Source organism: Peromyscus leucopus, chromosome 1 (genome assembly GCF_004664715.2).
Source record: "Peromyscus leucopus breed LL Stock chromosome 1, UCI_PerLeu_2.1, whole genome shotgun sequence".
Classification (NCBI taxonomy): Eukaryota; Metazoa; Chordata; class Mammalia; order Rodentia; family Cricetidae; genus Peromyscus; species Peromyscus leucopus.
The window spans coordinates 133986796-134005894 of NC_051063.1; the positions used below are offsets into that span (position 1 = coordinate 133986796).

A 19099-nucleotide genomic window follows, 5' to 3' on the forward strand; every position below is an offset into this window, starting at 1 on the left:
CTCTGAGAAATGAGTATTTTTTTTTTTTCAAGTTATACTTCTGAAGTGTGGTGGCTTGTACTCTGAAGCAGGGGCCAGCCTGGTCTACATAATAAGTTCCAGGCCAGCCAAGGCTACCTAGTAACACACACACACATATACTACACTACACTCCTAATTGTTTTTCTAGCATTATATTACAAGCCCGAGAGGTCAGTGGCTGGTAGTGTTGGTTGACTCCTATCTCTTTCCTGGGTCCCCAGTTGCCACCAGCCCTCCTCTGTGCAGCTCCGGCTTGCTGATTTGTGGTAGCCCCAACTTGATAAATAAGGATAGGGAGAACATTGCAGGCAGATTCTGGCCAGGACGCTCTCAGGGCAACCTTGGCTCCTACTCAAGCCCCAAGAGGATGCTGGAGTCCACCTGAAGTCAGTAAGGCAAGGACCTCAGCTCAGGGGTCATCATAACAAGAGAACTCAGTGGCTTTTTTGTGGGAGAAGCGGTAGAATTGAGATCCTGCTTTGTGTGTCCACACTGCCCCCTGCTGGCCTGGCCTCAGCATAGCCTGAGGACATGGCCAGGAAAGGTGGCAGTGATGGGCGCAGGGGTTGCCAGCTAGGCTTGTCTGGGAAAGGATTGCCATGAGGAGAACATGTAGGGAGACCTCGAATGCTAAAATCTGACTTTTTCAGCCTTGTAAGATCGGGGCCCTCCCCCATATCTGTGATGAGGCAAGTGTCCCACCCTCCTGCACTAATGAGATACAGGAAGAACAATAAAAAACTCTTGAAAGCCCCAGGAATTAGGACAAAGGACCATGGGTTTTATGACAACCATGTGGTCCATATAATAGCATCCTTCTGGACATCTGTCAGGAAGCAGGGATTTGGACACAAACTGGTTGGAGCAGGATATGGGCTGGAAGATTAGAGCTGTGTATTTCTGCCCTCCTTGTGTGTGAACCTTCAGAGAATGTGGACAGCATATTTTGAAGGCTACTCATCCAGGGGTGGGTGGAGAGAGAGTCCTCACTTCAGCGACTCTGAATTGAGTTGGCTATTGCCTGGAGCCTAGAGTCACTGGGTGACCCTACAGGAGACCGGTCTAGCCTGTTCTGACTCAGGCTCCTGGAAGAAGCCTGTGCTTTTATCTTAGGTCAAGCCAGCTAGGGGAAGAGATGGAGATATACCAAGAGGGTGGATTGGACCGCTCTGCTCCTAATTTTCAGGGTGGGGGAGCACAGCTCCGATTCTGAGGAAAATCAGTAAGTTGGACTGGAAGCTTGCAGGCTCCCCTGAAACTTGCAGAATCTCCATTCAAAGGGGGTACTCCAAGGAAGTCAACATTGCTCTGTTGGGGAGCCGGCCAGGCCTGCAGAATCTGAGGCTCCACTCGGACTTACTGAATCAGAGCCTGCATTTTAAACAAGACTTCTAGGGATTGCACACTCAAGAACCCATCAAAGTTCCCAATGCAGCAGCTTCTAACCTCTGCCCGATAGGATCCTCTGGGGAATGGGGAGAACTCTGGCTTGGTTCCAGCACCAGCCCAGATTTTTTTTTTTTTTTTTTTTTTTTTAACATGGAACTCATGTAGTCCAGACTAGCCTTAGAGTTGTTATATGGCTGAAGAGGACCTTAAACTCTGGCTCCTCCTGCCCCTGTATCCCAAGTACTACAGACGGACACCGGAGTGTGGTGCTGGAGATTGAACCCAGGGCTTTGTGTGAGCTATATTCCCAACCCTGCGAAGGTTCCACTATGCTTGGTCTAGCCTACCAGGTAGTCATTGACATGTTTCCAGGCTCCACAGTGCCTTGGGTGGAACTGGCCTTGCCAGCAGGCCAGTACATGTGGGTAAACCTGTTACAGTCTGGGGGGTCTTAATCCAGTTAGTTTTCTCTGCCAGTTGCAGAGTTAAAAGGCAGGAAAAAAAAATCTGGAGAGCGACAGGTAGCAGAGGAGAAATCTCAAACACAGCGAACAGGAACAGACAGCTGACGAAAGGCGTTCATTACAGGTCAGGAAACCCACACAGAGCAAACCCACACAGACAAAGACCCCCTGCAAAGCAGGGTGATGGGGAGGCTCCTGAAGACAAAAAATCTCTTTTTGGGGGCTGGAGATTTTTAAGTCTCTGAAGAGTTTCCTCTCCTGAATGAAGAAGAAAGAAACTTGAAGACAGATGGGATGGTGACTGGCCCACAACTGTTGTGTGCCATGTCCTGATAAAGCCTGGAATTTGCTCGGCGGTGGGCGCACGCCTTTAATCCCGGCACTCGGGAGGCAGAGGCAGGCGGATCTCTGTGAGTTCGTGGCCAGTCTGGTCTACAGAGTGAGTTCCAGGACAGGCACCAAAGCTACACAGAGAAACCTTGTCTCGAAAAACAAAACAAACAAAAAAGCCTGGAATTTATTGAGCCATTCCATCAGCTGGAGACCTGTTGGTGGGAGAAAAGGTCAGGCTTTTGTCTCAGGTCAGGAGGGGGAGGAACCTCGAGTCTGCCTTGTGGTTTCTCCATGTGACTGCACAAAGAAGGGAAAGGGTGGGACTGGGGTTTGATGGCGTCCCTCTGCAGTTCCTCAGTTTCTCCAAGCCCAGGAATGTTCTGGTAATCACATACCCAGGCTTGTCTCTACTTTGCCTTTGGACCTCTCAGTTTTAGACGCTCTGGTATGGAGCTGGACCATGGGAAATGTCAAGCTCCCCACTGTCCTGGGAGAACCAGGTGGACCAAGCTAAAAGCCACTGTTAAAAATAACACAGAAAATGAGGCTGGAGAGACGGCTCAGTGGTCAAGACCTCTGGCTGCTCTTCCAGAGGACCCGGGTTCAATTCTCAGCACCCACGTGGCGGCTCACACCTGTCTGTAACTCCAGTTCCAGGACTTTTGACATCCTCACACAGAGACACATGCAGGCAAAACACTAACGATCATAAAATTAAAAAAAAAAAAAAACAAACACAGAAACTATGAAAAATATTATTTGAACCTTTCAACTGCCATGTATTTACTTGCCAGGGTTTCACTCTGTACCCCATTCTGGACTTAAACTCAGCAGTCCTGTTTCAGCCCCCTGAGCACTGGAATTAAAGGCATGTGCCACACCACCAAGATGTAGGCATCATTTTTATCTTATCCAGTAGAAACATTAAAATGTAACATTAATTCCTGCTCAACGTCAAAGGGCTAGGGGGCTAGCATGGGACTCTGCCTCCGAATCCCGTTGACTTTGTTACTGCCTGTGCTTAGGCTCTGCTGTTGGCCTTAATTAATGTCTCCATGATAATCTGGCACGGGAGAGGCCGACAGGAGAGGGGAAGAGGCGCGCTGATGTGAGAACTTCACTTCCCAGTCCTAAGACAAAGGAGAAGATAACTTGAAGAGGCAATTGGTGTATGTTCAGCAGGGATGCTGGGTACTTCCAACAAGAGTGTCAGAAGGGAGTTCTGAGTGGCCCAGAGCCACAGGGAGAGAGGAATTTGTCACCTCTAGGGAAGGGCTCAGCAGTTCAAAGTCAATTGCCTGTAATGTCTTTTTTAAAAAATATTTATTTTTTGAGGCAGGGTCTCACTATGTAGGCCTGGCTGAACTGGAACTTGGTTTATAGAGCAGGCTGTCCTTGGAATCACAGAATTAAACAATATTAAAGGTGTGTACCATCACGCTGTCCTGCCTGCAATATATTTCATAAAAGTGGTCACTTCCTGTAAGTTGCCCTCGGGAGAGAGAGAGGCAGATAGACCACACACACACACACACACACACACACACACACACACACACACTGAGAAATGGAGGTGGGGACAACAATATGGAAGGCCATCCAAATAGACATTGGGTCCTCACCAAGGGAAATGTTACTTAAAGTATAATATGAATATCAGAAAAAAAATTATTTTTAAAATGTGTGTGTGTGTGTGTGTGTGTGTGTGTGTGTGTGTGTGTGTGTGTAGGAGCCTGTAGAAATCAGAACAGGGTGCTGGATCTTGTGGAACTGGAGTTACAGGTCATCGTGAGCTGCCTGATGCTGATGTGGGTGCTGGGAACTGAACTCAAATCCTGTGCAGAAGCAGAAGGCACTCTTCCCCATGAGTCATCTCTCCAGCCCCAGGAACGGAATCTTTAAACTGTGCTTACTTCCGAGGCTGGGAGATCCGACAAGGCAGCGGATTTAGCATCTTTAAAGACCTGCTTTATGTCCATCTCTAGTCAGCAGGCCTTACGAGCATGGGCAGGAGGAAGAAAGACAGTCTGCAGAGTTTGGCTCCACCCCTCTGGTGAGGCGTCAGCCATATTTCTGAGGTTTTAGTCTGTATCTTTCTTGTTATCATCCCTTGTTCTCTTCCCTCACTCTCTGGCTTTCTGGGACTTGGGTGGCTTCTTGAAACACAAGTCTGGTTAGTCCTTCCTGTTATCAACCTCACAATTCCCCAAGGGTACCCGGCCTGAGAGTATATGGTTGACTTGAACAAGCCATTACCAGTTTGTGTTAGGCTACTAATAACACGCATGTGTGGACTCCTTTCTACATTACAGAATACAGACGTGTCCTTATACTACAGGATATACAAATGCCACCGTCTGTCCTCCCTGTCTGCTCTCAGTGGGACCATGTTTGAAGAGCCTTTGTGAAAGGTATAATGAAAAACACACTCATTCTGTTGGAGCAAGCGGCACTGAGCGCACATGCCTGTGGGCTGCCCAGGAGAGGTGTGGCAAATGACAGGCTGTTGGTACTGACTCTCCTAACACCGCCGACCTGAAATCTTTCCCATTTTCATTATTTTACATGTATGTGTGTTTTGCCTGAAGGTATGTCTAAAGGACATGAAGGCTGAAAAGGAATGTCAGATCCCCTGGAACTGGAGTTACAAATGGTAGCTGCCATGTGGTTGCTGGGAATTGAACCTGGGTCCTTTGGAAGAACAGCCAGTGATCTTAACTGCTGAGCCATCTCCCCAACCTGGCAGTATTCTTTCCCACATTTTATTTTTTGGTGCTGGAGGCTGGACCGGGGCCTTGCACTTGCTAGGCAAGTACTCTATCACTGAGTTAAATCCTCAAGACTTTAGGCAGTATTCTTTACAAGTTGGTTTTCTTAGGTCAAAATAGAGTGTCTGTTTTGTTAGTGACAGGACGTGGGGGAATTCTGAAATGTGGTATTGGGCATTCTTGGGTCTTGGTAAGCCATGCCTTCCAAAGCCGACACTCCCCACCACACTGCCTAGCTTGTCAAGGGCTTGCACATTTGGAAGGAGGCAGGCTTAAGCAGAAGGCTCTGGGGGGTCATGCGGCTCTCCTGGCTGAGCCAGGGCTTGACCCTGAGCAAAGGCTCAGGTCAAGACGGATCCAGAGGAGAAGAAAACATCACCCCCAAGTTGGGTGTGGTGGCGCCTGCCTGTTAATCAGCACTGGAGCAGCTGAGGCAGGAAGATCAGGAATTTAGGGGCATCCTTAGATAAAGAGTGAGGCGGAGATGAGCCCAGGCTACGTGAGATCCTTGTCTCAAGAAAACAAAAAGAAAGGAAGGAACCACTACAACTACGCAATGACCCCACCTTGACCTTGACTTAGATGGATCCCACTTGGTCTTCTCAAAGAACATGACTGAAAAAGCCCGAAAATGACACAGGACAAGCGCCATTTCCACCTTGCCTTGCAGTTGTCTACACGGCTCAGTTCAGGAAGTAAATTAAAAAACGCCGCTACCTTACTTATTCCAGACTCTTGGCCTGCTTCCTTGGAGAGAGGATGGGTTTGTGTGAACTGGTCACATCTGGTATTTGTTTGCAAGGTTGGTTTAACATCACATCTGCACCCTGCCACTAAGCCGTGTACTTTGATATAGACACAGGAAACACCGTGTGTGTGTGTGTGTGTGTGTGTGTGTGTGTATGTGTGTGTGTGTATTTGCACATGCGTACTCGAGCGGGAGCACTCATGTGGAAGATGAAGGTCCACATCGATGTCCTCCCCTATCACGCTCTACCTTGTTTTTTGAGACAGGGTCTCTCAATGAACCTGGGGTTCTATGCAGGGAGGTAGACCAGCCAGCCGGTAAGCCCAGGGACCTCCCATCTCTGCCTCCTAGCTATGTGATTGACAGCGATGCACTACCACACCTGGCGTGGGTGCTGGGGATCCGAACTCAGGTGCCCATGCCTGTGCAGCAAGCCCTCTACCCACTGAGTCACCTCTTCATCCCCAGATGCACCCCTTTATGTAGAAACCCCCCACCAGACAAAGCACAGACAAGCACTCGACATTTTTTAGTCTTTATTTTTTTTTAAGTAAAGAAATCCCATTGAATCAAAGATAAGAAAATTACAGTTTTTGTTTGTAATGATCTTTGTTCACCACCACACAGAAGAATCAAAGTAGAATCAAAAGTAATGTGAGAACACAAAACGATCAAGGACGCCATTGTTGAGTATAGTTTCTTAATAAAGGTAAGTATCCTCATATTAGAAAAAGTTGCATTGCTAATTGCGAGTCCGGAGCGCCTGGTGCTGGGAGAGTCGAAAGACCAGCAGCACAGGGACCTTCAGAGCACGAACTCCAAAATACAGTATTTCCAGGGCAGCATCTGGAGTTCCGGAAAACCCAGAGAACAAAACAAAATGGACTAGAGTCGGGAATGTGAAAGTGATGGGTTCTCGAAAATCAATCTGGAAGCAGATCTGCCAATGTGAGACTGTGGTTGGTTGGAGTTCACCGGGGAGGAGGAGGGAGGCGAACCGGCCCCCTCTCCCGCCCCAGCCCTGGGTCACTAAGGCAGCGGCACTGGGGGAAAGTTGCAAGCTCAGGTTCGGTGAAGGTCTGCCCGAGGCTGCGGGAAGAGACCCAGGTCACCTGGAGCGGGTGAGGGGATGGGGGAGGGACAGGATTCTACACCGACTTGTGCTTTAGGAAAACTAAAGAGGCCAAAATGAAGACCAAAGTGAGCCTCGCTCCTATAGCCAGGAACTGGGTTCCCTCTTGAGAGCAGCCTGGGAGAGCAGTGATTGGCTCTGGGGACCAAGGAGGTTGGCAATTGTTTTAGGTGACGTTGACTGCTCTGTGTGTGTGGTCCGGGGGGCCAATGCCCACTGAGACGAAGGGTTCTGCAGGCGCTAGAAGTGGCCTGTCCCTAGTTTATGGCAATAGAAGATTACTTGGCTAAAGCGGACCAGAACGGGGAGACGGAAGGTTATGGATTTTGTTACTGACAAGGGTCTAGTTAAAGGCTGAGAACTGAGACTCAGGGTGTCAGACGATCTACCAATCAGAAATTAATTTCAGCTTCTTTATTAGGCATCGGTGGAAGCTCTATCTACACACATGCTAGGAGAACAGTTGGAAAACAGAGAGGACGGAATCTTCCAAAAGGGACAGCTGTCTACGTTCTGGGTGTCTGGAAACTGTTGGCAAGCGGGACTGTGTGGCCTGTTTCTAAGGACCACTACCAGAGGATGCTGGGCTGTAGCAAAGCACCTGGAGGTAGCAGAGCCAGGCTGGCAGAGCAGCCTTCGCTCTGGACGCCGTTCTGGTTCTCTAGCCAGCAGGGGCCTGTTCCCGTGTCCTTAGCTGTAAATACAGTTTAGGAAAAACGGCCCTAGTTTATGAAGAGGGGATGCCGTCCTTCGCTTCGATACCAGGTGGAAGAAACCTGGCCCTCAATGGCTTGGCATCTAAATGCCGAGCACACCCCTTCTGAAGCATCTGAGTGATCCAAAGTGGCTTTGGGAAGAGTAAGGCAAAGAAGACAGGTGGAGGGCTGTTCCAGACCACTCATGCTGTTGGGGGTGAGAGGTGGGGTGACGTCACAGGAGCCTCCGGGCCCCCTGAGGAAATTCTCTGGTTTGGCTGTGGCTTTGAATGCTTGTGCCACAGTGTTGCCATACCAGGGGATTTTCTAGAGGCAAGTTAAGGCTTTCTGGGTAAGAAAAACAATTCCAGATGATACCGTGACAGGATGCTGAAGCAACACACTTCCTAAGAACTTTCCTGTGTGCCTAAAGGAGGAAAACCCACGAGTTCCTCCAACTCCACATGCTTGTGTGTTGTGTTTTGTTTTTCCCTTTTTCTTTTTTCTTTTAAAACTGTCACTCTCAGTCAGGATCAAGGCCATGGGAAAAAGAAAAGCCTCTCACATCTCTAACACCTGCTTCCGGGGCCAACACAAACGAGAAGGCACGTCCTGTGTCCCCGGAGCTGGCAAACACGCTCTCAAGTCAGCCACTTACAAAGAGAGCTCTCATCCCGATGCCAGCCATATAAGCTCAGCTACCCAGAATCCTCAGCGGAGTGCAGACTGGGTTCAGAATGAGCCACACAGGGGGGACGTCTGTCCTGACAACGGTCCATGCTTTGCCTGCTCACACTGAAGGCCACAGGTACTTGCCTTATTACCGGTGGCCCTCACCTGCCACGGTCACAGGACTACCCTCGGAATAGCAAGGAAACGATCCTAACGGTGAAGACAAGGAAGAGAGGTCAGAGATGGCTTTGGATTCTGTCCAGGCTCCTAACTAGGAAAAGCTGAACGCACACGCTCTTTCTCTCCAAGTCCTCTCAAGATGAGCTTAGGGGTCTTGATAAACCTGTTTCTATCTGCAGCTTCTAACACTTAGCAATGACTGAGCAAATGATCCGTAAGTGGATGAAGCAGTCTTGAGATGATGTAGGATGAGGTAGCAGGTGAAGTGACCTGCTCTTGGCCAAGGTGAGTCAGAGCCAGTGGGGATGAGGCCTCCTGACCCTAGTTATGAAACGCCATGCAAATAAAGGAAGACTTCCCTTTCAGGAGCATTTCAGTAGACACTAAGGTACCTGTAAGATGCCACAGAAAAGAATATGGACGGCATGACAAACTTTCCACCTTCATTCTGCTCAGGGATGGATGACAGGAAGCCATCTCAGGAAGGAATAGGTCTTCACATTTGGGAAACTCCCCGCCAACTACACAGTCTTGATAATTTATGTTTTTTTTTTTTAAGCTAGGCAATCCTAACTTGACCCAAGATGATGTCTCCTAATTATCTGAGAAGCAGGGAACACCACCAGAGTAGTGTGGGTGCATTCCGTACTTGGGTTTTAATATTATTCCTGCCATAGAATTGTCTAGATCTATATAATTTATATCCTTGATTTTAAGAAAGAATATTCAAATGTCCTCTAAAAATTTAGCCTTTGGTCCAAGGAAGTCCTTCATAGGCAGCAGACAATTCACATCATTATTAGAAATGGATGACTTGGGGAAGAAAGCAAGAAGCCCAGAGGAAGGAGAGAGGCTGACCTACATAAAGGCTGTTCCCTCATTCATTAGGCAAGCTGGCACCTCCACATTCATGCCTCTGTGCTCACATTCAGGGTCAAACAAGAATTCTCCTGTCAGACTGCCAAGGTCACGGTCTCATTTCCATGTCTGAGAGCCCGAAGCTTGAATAAAGGGCTTCAGTTGATTTCATGTGAAGCAAAACGGAAGGCCAGTGCCATTCAGAGGCACACACTAGGGAGGTTTCAGCTGGCACACGGCCCCTCCCCCAGTCCTAGGGGCTGGATTTCCAGGAGTGCGGTAACAAAGGCTGTGCCCCAGCCCTGCCTCTCCTTGGTGGGCCTCCAGGACTGCTGCAGAGACCAGGCTCCCAGGACCGCCTCCCACTGGCTCCTAAGGGTGACAGTAGGGTTGACTTTTCTCTGAAGCAGGTGGTACCCAAGCTACTGCTTTGTCAGGACTTGGGAGGAGATGACCTCACATGAAGGGAGCCCCTGACTTCTAGGGATGGTGACTCAACTCTATTACCTTATTGCTGTCTTTGAAAGTCTGAAGGGATAAAGGCAGCGGCAGGAACTCTGTGAGTCTTCTGACAGCTGCAGTTTGGTGGAGGGAAAACTGACAGGAAAGATTAGCTTCCAAATTGAGGGTTGAATGATAAAGTGCCAATTTGTGCTAAGAGAACATAAAAAAAGAAATGTGACAGAGAAATGATAACCACTGGAGGGGCACAGGGACAGAATTTGGTGAGTGTGAAGAAACTATAGCAAAGCAAACTGAAGACCTCAGACCTCTCAGTCTTCCCAGAGAATGTCCACTGATGTGTTATGGGGTGATCTCGTGATTGTCAGAACAGTTCAATTCACAGGCATTCCTGTCCAGTCTCTTGGGCCAATGCCCACTCTCTCCATCCTACCTGCCACCCTGAGGCTTGGCATTCGGGCGTACAGGTGGCTCCTTAAATATCCATACAAACCCACCACTACAGTTCAGTCTGTCCTGGAGCCAAAGGAAATGAAGCAGAGAAAAAAAAAAAAAAAAGGTTGTTTTTCTTAACAGTATCCAGGCAATTCACCCACAGTTCACTTAATTCCAGAGAGCAACCGCTGATTGTTCAAAGTGCAGGTTCTGAGGGATTCAAGTACCACAAGGATTTCAGAAGAGTGCTTGAACCCGAGAATGACGCGCCCACTCGAGAAGACATTTTGGAAAGATCTACCCAACAGATAACACAGAGAGAGAGGATTACAAACTGACTTCAAAAGAACACCCTCTCCTCTCCGCTGGAGATACATTTCTTCAAACTCAGGTCCAACTTTTGAATTGTTTGGTATCAAAACCCAGAGTTAGAAGGACCTGGGACGAAAATTACAAGTGAGTGATTAAGACTCTAAAATCTCTTTATATGAAAGGGGGAAAATTGCAAGTCCTGGCATATACATGCTCGGCCTGGGAGATGGATTCCCAGGCTCCCCAGGGGGATGTTCTCTCAGAACTCAGTATACTGAGTTTGTCACGGAACTTCAGAACTTGGGGGCCATCTCGGCAATCTGCCTGCTCCGAGTCCCCTATTTAACAGGAGAAAGGAGTCAAGTCCAAAACGACTTATCCAGGGTCATACATCCGGGGAGAAGCAGAGCCAGGGCTCAGCCCAAATGTCTTCTCTCTTTTCGGGACACCACACTGAGATCATACACCAGGCCATGCTGCTTTGGAGGTCTCTGGGAGCAAAGAGACGCTGTGGCTGATGAATGTCAATTAAATGAGCCACCAAGACGTTTCTAATTGAGAGGCGCTGCAGTATGGTGTTTCCCTCAGTTTGCTGGGTGATGAGAATTCCCTGGGGCACTTGTCAAAAATTAAAATCCCCAGAGCCCTTCCCAAACCCACCGAGTCAGCCTCTCCGAGGGGAGAGATCTGGGAGGCTGAATTTTTAGACAAGTGCCCCATGCAATTCTCAGCAGCAGCAGCAGCAAGGGGGGAAGGAAGAAGGTGTCTTAGGAGATGCTGAGGAGGAACTGGCTTTAGACTCGGGGAACTTCCTTTGTTTCAGAGGCAAAACTCAGGCCCAGGAGGCCTCAGGCTCTCAGAGCCCCAGAGCTGAGTCATTTCTTCAGCATTGGTCAGAGACACTGACTCCTTGTTGGGGACTCTACGCGGGCACATACAACCATCACAAAGTGACATACATCCTTCACGGTTCTCAGGGAAAGGCCTTTCGATTGGCAAAGCAAAACTGCAGTTCGGATGCGCTCCTTAGCAGGAAAACTAGATGTAACTGGCGTGAAAGCAATCAGATACTGAAACTGGACAGAAGGGTGAGAATCTTGTAGCTTGTCACCATGGCTAACAATGCAATGGAGAAAACCCGTAACTAAGCACAAAAATAGCCTGGAGCTCCCAGGGAGAGCTGCCTACTTGAGACAGATTGCATGATGGGTGGCCCCCACTGATGGTCTGAGGTTAGATCCAGGTCACGGAGGGAGATGGGCGACCTGAAACAGCCATGGGTTCCAGAGGAGGGCTGCTGGAGCGCGCCAGAGTCCGGGGGCCTCATTCTAATTCGGCTTCCATCTGCTCCGTGTCTGAGCACTGGGACTTACTCCTCTCCCATTGGCAAATGGCATTGGCATACTCCACCACCAGCTTATCCATCCACGTCAGCGGCTCAGGGAACAGCACGGAGCCCTCGAAGAAGCCCAGGTGGCCCCCGTGCAGAGGCAGCACGAACATGACGTTCTCCCGTTTCTCTGTAGGGGGAAAGGCGGCAGAAGGACAGCATCCTATTAACTCCAGAGCCAGGGAGCAAAGGTGAACAAGCCGGGAGCCTGGGCATTCCAACCATGCGCACGCACGTGCTGTCTTTTCTCAAGTGGGCAGGCAAGTCAGCCGGACCCCGTGAGTTTGGGGTACAATGGGCACCAAACGGGCCGGGGACACAGCTCAACAGGAAAACACTGCCCTAGCAGATGAAACCTCAGAGTTCAATCTCCAGCACCGCCCAAGTAAAGAAGTAACACCCAGTTCATAGAAGGGGCATCAGCTTCAGAACTCCTTAGCACCCATACTTACAACTCTGCAAACCCAAGCTGCGCCCTGCCCCCCACATGACTGAGTTACAACCCTAGGGGTGAAAGAGAGTTAGTCAGGAGTCCGCACTGCGCTGGGGGCGCCGGAGTGCCCCCTGACTGGCAGGCTGTGCTTCCCGACTCTGTGCGCCTGGGTTCCTCAGGGTATCTTGCTGAAATGCAGACCCTGATTAGGTAACTCCAAGGGTGGGAAGGTGCAGAGGAGAGGATCACGGCACTAAAGAGTGCCCTTTGCCAGAGAAAAGGAGAGTGTAATGCCATCAGTGCTTTCTCATGCCAGGCATCAATCTTCAGGACTAAAGGCTTAAGCTACAAGGTGTGTTAAAAGATGCCCGGCTCCCAGTGCCATGGACTAAATAAATTGCTACCCTGAAAGTTCAGCTTCGGGCCCACATTTAGTTTGGATTCCATGGCTACTGGAGAGGTGGTGGAGAAGAGGCAGCCAAGTCCAGCAGGAAATGTTTGGTTTTTTTTTGGAGGGGGGGATAGTGGACGAGGCTCCTGTCTCCCTCCCTCCATTCTTCCTTTCTAGTTGCTAGTTGTACATCTGTGGGACAGCGTGAGTCCTGTGAAAGGTATTTTTGATTCAGGAGAGAAGCGCTGTTGCACGTGGCCGAGTGGGCTGTGGTGTGGCGGCTGGGGGTTGACAGGAGATCGCTTCTGTCATGAAACAGGCTCTCACACACGCAGCCTCTCTCCTGAGCCGGACAGAAGCTCTGTAAGGCGGAAGCCCTTCCTCTGCTCCCTTATCTGCTCTGGCAGCTGCGGGTGTGTGTGTGTGTGGGGGGGGACACACACAGGGTGAGCTCTTCCTTTAGACTACCATCTTTACAAGAGGAAATGTAATCACAGAGGACTGGAGATGATACCCCAGGGATCTGGAACTACAATGAGCAGTCACGGGAACCCCAGCCTTTCCTCCCGTTTCCTCTCTCTGCCTTCCCTGTAGCGCCGACCACAGAATGGATTGAGTCTGCACCGCGTTTCCGTGAGCAACGTTCTCTGCCATTCAGCTGCTTCTAACCTCCAGGCAGACAGAGGGGCTGTCACCAGAGGAAGCAGAACTGGCTTTGTTTTGTTCTGCTTTAGGGCCAATTTTAGTTCTAAATACCTCTTTGAGCCAGCCTCTCCCATTTAATGGGACAATACCTCTGAGACAATACTGCTAAGGAGCACTCTCTTGGTGATGGACATCAAGAATGTCCTGTCTCCTGCACCAGGATGGAAGTCGAGAAGGTTCCAGCCAGGGCCTTTGGCAACCTAGGACTATCAGTCGATGAGCTGCCCCTCTCCCAGAGGCTTGTCTCCACGCTGACAGAACAGTGAAAGTGACCACATTTACAAGGGTCGTGTGCTGTGGGGCTGGGGACGGAGGGAAGCGACTCACCTGAGAGAGACTTTGGAATGGTCAGAAGGCTCTCGTGCACCAAGGGGTCGTCAGCTGCATTGACCAGCATAAGAGGCACGTATATCTGCAGCAAGAAGGTAAACTGGAGTTCAACGCCCGCTCCCTACCAGACACGCCTTTGAAGCAAAGGGAAATGCTCACAGCTCCGTTTGTTGGACTGGAGCCTTAGGGGTGCCTCGCTGTCACTGGCAGCGAGGTGAGGGACAAGTCTGCTGTGAGCGCCACCTGCCAGCAGGTTATACAGGAGCAAAGCTGCCTGTGCCTTAGGAGACCTGTGGGCTCATGGGAGACAGGGCGTAATGGGTACCTAACGACACCTTTAATTAACACTGATTACCTTTAGTGTTTCAGATTAGCCACACTTCTCAGAAAATGACCGCATGAAGATGTCTGTCTGTCTATCTATCTATCTATCTATCTATCTATCTATCTATCTATCTATCTATCTATCTTTCCTTTGGCTTACATTATAATAAAGAAAACTGAAGTGCATCCCACTAGAGGGAAAGGGGACCTTTTAGAAGACTCTGAAAGATGCAAACGGGAGTGAGAACCAGCTGTGCACACTCATAATCCCAGAACTTGGGAGGTGGAGGCGTAAGAATTGTGAGTTCAAGGCCAGCCTGGAAAATATATACCAATATATCTATATGTATATGTATATTTATCTCAAGACCCTATTTCAAAAAAGCAAGCATCAGCGATGTCCCTCGGTGGCACAGCACCGAAGCGGCAGATGGAAGGCCCCGGGTTCAATACCCATTTCAGCACCACTGCACACACAAACAGGAGTGGCTGGTGGACGTCAGGGAGCTCTTGGCAGGCCTGTGCTCAGGATGCACATTAGTGAAGCAGATACAAAGAGCCTCCTTGTGGTTTAGAGTGCAGACGGGCTGACGGGGGCACTCAGACCATCCCGAGCTGCCATCGGACACACCGAGTGGCTGTGCTCTCCTGGAACTCCGGCATGTCAAAGGCCTGGGTGATGACATTGACCCAAGAGAACCCATAACTAAGACAGCCACGGAACCGTGATCCACGACCGTCCCCGTGAGCCGAGGATCGGTGGGCCAAACCCACAGGTGGACACTGATAAACGGGGAGCCGTGTGCTGGTGTAGTCTGAGCAACGGTGCGTGGCAGAATCAGAGACTGGTCTGTGCTGGTTCAGATAAAAATATGGGAACTGTGTTGGCCACAAACTTAGTAAACATAAAGTTTACTGTAGCTGCTAAAAGAACAGGTAAAACACCAGTCACTTTTAATTTTTTTTATTATATCAGCTTGTGCATCTGTGTGCGCTCATGCATGCGGGGTCAGAGGACAACCAGGGGGCTATTTCTCTCCTTCCACCATGAGGGCCCTGGGTTTGAACTCAGAACTCCAGGCCTGGCGGCAAGCGCCTTCACCTGCTGAGCCATCTTGCTGGCCTTCTTTTTGTTTTTGAGTTGTGGTCTTTCCATGTAGCTCTGGCTGGCTGGGTACTTGCTATGGACCCCAAGTTGGCATCAAACTCACAGCAATCCCCCTGCCTCAGCTTCTTAAGTACTGGTTATTACAGGTGCATGCTACTTTGCCTATTACATGTTTCAGAAGGCAAGTTCCTTCTCACTTTGATATAAACCTCCACCTAAGTTATTCTGTGTTTACCAGGTCATGGCAGAAATCGGGGCGATCGGTCCTAGACAGCACGTTAATAAGATACATATGGCCACGAGAAAGAGTCAAGGGCAGAAAGAAAGCCAGATGCATCTCCCATGAAAAACCACACCAGAGAACAGGTGCTTCTACTACTATTCTCCTGTCCAAGGATGTCTAAGGATAAGCTAGATGCTGCAAGCAAGTTCTCAGACTTGAGAGAATTCTGGTCACAGTGCTGCTCTGGGATTTAGAGTGTGGCAGTCGCAGAGAGGCAGCTGGCTCAGCAGCCAACTAGAGTGATGCCAACCAGAATCTGGCTCTGCTTCCATCAGTGAACTTAAGAAGGGTATTTGCTGTACCAGGGCAAAGCTGGCTGTGGTGACACTGATTCTGAGGTGGCCGCCACTCACCCTGTGCAGGTATCTCATGCAGCTTTCTTCCTCATAATATTCCTTCAGGGAGTTATAGCCATGGAACTTTCTGGAACACAAGCACACACACACAAAGGCAAAACAACATGTTAGAGAATTGAGCTAATGACTCTCTGGTTTCCTCACTAACTCACTGCAGTGGTAGAATCCACACAGGCAGCGACTTCACCAGGGTTCTAGCTATTGAACTAAAGCGAATGTAGGAGGCAGAGTGGAGTCAAGAGCACGGGTTTAGGATCTGGATTCAAATCCCGGCTCTGCCACTTACTGGTTGGGTAATCTCAGGCAAATGCTCAAGTTTCCTGGGCCTTGGCTGTCTCACTGGAAAGTAGACCAAAGACAGGGCCTTCCTTGATGGTGCCGTGAGACTTACAGTACGGAAGTGCTTACGTGCACCTTGCCTGGAGAAATCTCAGTACCAACTGTTATAATCATCATTGGCTGCCACATCTTTTGAGGCAGCATAAAATTATTTAAGGTTCCCAGGCATGCATGGGCTAGACCTTTGTTTTCGGGAGGGTTACCCCAGAGCCGCTGGAATGAAATGCGCCAGAGTAGGACGTGACAAGCATGCTTTGAGGTTACCAGTCCTGTCCACGCAAGGAGCAGTACCTGTCACTGACCCCCTGAGGTTTCACAACACCAGAGAGGCTTGCAGCTTTGCTCAGCTCTGTGCTCAGAGGCCTGGAGAGTTCAGCTGGGGCTCTGATGTCCTGATACCCCAAATTCTACCGCTGGCCAGAAGACCTCTGAACCTCCCTTTCTTTCCTACCTGGGGTGGGGCCCCTAGTCTCTGAAGGTGGACCTTCCGTTTCGATTCAGGTCTCTGAGATGTCCTGCCTCCCCCAGAGCTGTGGATCTCTTCCACTTCCAGCCTTCTCAGGTACCTCAGTCTGGAAATGACCCAGAAGGCTCATGCTGCCATGCTCCCCACCAGGATGATAATGGACTGAACCTCTGAAACTGTAAGCAAGGCACTCCAATTTCCTTATAAGAGTGTTTTCCTTATAAGAGTTGCTGTGGTTATGGTGCCTCTTCAAAGCAATAAAAACCCCAACTAAGACAATTTCCATCTTTTAAATATATTAGCAATTCCATAGTTTCTATTTGCTTTGAGAAGACAGTAACGGGCACCGTCAAGTTTACCTGATGTGAAAAGAGTCTCATGAAGAAGAAAAACAGAGCTCTCACGGCCTCAGGCCAATGGCCACCTATCCAAGGGGGACCTGCTTGCTTTAGGCTATGTCCAAATGTCTCAAGGGATTGTGAAATGTGAAAGACAGTGACAAGGTCTGAGACCAGCTCCACAAGTGAAGTCTCTAACTTCAATTAGAAGGCGCTGGCACCAGCAAAGGTGAGCTCACATGCCGCGAGGCCAGGCAGGGAAAGACTGAATGAGAGAAGTGGGCGGGGATTACGTCTTCCACTCAGAAGCATCTTCACCGCATCCCCACCCCAGAAAGTGGTTCCATGTGTTGTCTGAAATTTACAGGTCTCTTGGTCTACCTTGGGTCATCTGCTTTTGATGGACTCAGCCATCGACGTCGGGATTAGCCTGTTACCGTGTACAAAAGCTACTTCTTGGGGGCACTGATCTTGCCCTGTGTTGAGGCAGGACACACAGTGTACAGGGACTGCTAGGTGGGCACCCCTCACCCTCCAGCTCAAGCTGCCTGTGCCACACGGGATGCATGGTCATCATCTACCCATTTCCAAGAGATGAGGATTTTCCTACGGTCGCTTCCTCTAAGCATTAGACTCTTGTTGAAATGAAAAGAAGTCCCTGAAGCGAGCAGAGCAGGGCAGTGGCGCTGGGCAGAGCTGACCGGCAGCCTCTGGGGACCTTGGGGACCCACCTCATCACATTGTCATCAATCTGCATCAGGGATGTTGCTGTGTAGAGCCGGCTCAAGTCCGTGTCCTCCAGGCTCTGGGGTTTCTTCACATGGTCTCCAAAAAGAGCTTGTCTAGAACAAGACAGAGAAGTGAACAAAGTGATGTAGGAGAGACCACCACAGCAGAGCCTGCTTCCCTGTCCCCAGGCAGACCAGGAGCGCCAGTCGCCATGGGACCGGAGATACGGTCAATTAGACATATAGCCCTCCAGTTTTTGACTTATTTTGGTTTTTGTTTTCCCGTGTTACTGGGTATTGAATCTAGACTCTTAAGTGTGCTAGGCAAGCACTCGACTGTAAGCTATACCCCAGCTCTTATTTTTTATTTCTATTTTTCTTTTCTTTTGTCCCCAAGACAGGGTTTCTCTGTGTAGCTTTGCGCCTTTCCTGGAACTCGCTTTGTAGACCAGGCTGGCCTCGAACTCACAGAGATCCACCTGCCTCTGCCTCCCGAGTGCTGGGGTTGAAGGTGTGCACCACCACCGCCCGGCTATTTCTGTTTTTCAATTAGCCTGGTCCCCTGTAGTCCAGGCTAATTTTAAATCCCCTACATCACCCTGGACTCCCGAGCCTCCTGCCTTTACCTCCCACATTCACAGATTACAAGCATGTGCTGCCATGCCTGGCTCCTTTGAGCCTTTAGAATACCCAAGATGAGCGTGCATAGGAAAACGAACATTAAAGTCCTCTTTTCCTTCCAGGGTACCAAGACAAACTGAAGACTAGGTTTCAAGTTGGCTGGCTATTATACAACCTTTAGCACAGGGGAGGAAGCCCAGGTAGAGCCTTTTGGAAGAGTGATGGACAGCAGTCCAAACACGGGGATTCAGGTTGACACTGACGCCGATGCCGCCAACTGTTGGCAGGTCCTTGTTCCCTCCCCAGCTGTTTGTGTTGTTTCGGAAGGCAGCTAACCAGCAGCCCCTTCAGCACCTGCCTAAACCAGCAGCTCTCCACAGTGCTGGCTGAAAAACTGTGTCCCCGCCGCACTCTTGCTATCCACAGGCAATTAGTTTTAGGATATTCCTCAGATGCTGGATGGGGGTGGCGCACGCCTTTAATCCCAGCGCTCGGGAGGCAGAGGCAGGTGGATCTCTGTGAGTTTGAAGCCAGCCTGGTCTAGAGAGTGAGTTCGAGGACAGCCAGGGCTACACAGAGAAACTCTAGTCTTGAAAAACAAACAAAACAAAAACAAAAACAACAATAAAATAAACAAAAAAGAGGATATTCCTCAGAGATCCAAACCCATAGATCCTCCAGGATTGATATGTTTGGAGGGTGGTGGTGGGATGGAACAGGGTGGGGTCTCTTTGTGTTACCCAGGCTGTTCTCAAACTCCTAGGCTCAAGCAATCTTCCTGCCTCAACTTTTTGAGTGGTTTGAGCACATGACAAGGA

The 19099-nt window shown here is 49.7% G+C and overlaps 1 protein-coding gene across 3 annotated transcripts in view; it reads right to left on the reverse strand.

Annotated features, from left to right (window-relative positions):
• Window positions 1-6244: 6244 nt before the first annotated feature.
• Abhd2 (abhydrolase domain containing 2, acylglycerol lipase) overlaps window positions 6245-19099 on the reverse strand; it is a 92077-nt gene continuing 79222 nt past the window's right edge. For all 3 annotated transcript variants that reach the window (XM_028879217.2, XM_037198483.1, XM_028879218.2), the window contains exons 8-11: window positions 17664-17774; window positions 15787-15856; window positions 13716-13800; window positions 6245-11989 (exon numbers count right to left, since the gene is read on the reverse strand). In XM_028879217.2, the coding sequence (XP_028735050.1) occupies window positions 11793-11989; window positions 13716-13800; window positions 15787-15856; window positions 17664-17774 (463 nt within the window). In that variant the 3' untranslated portion in view covers window positions 6245-11792. The remainder of the gene's footprint in view (window positions 11990-13715; window positions 13801-15786; window positions 15857-17663; window positions 17775-19099) is intronic.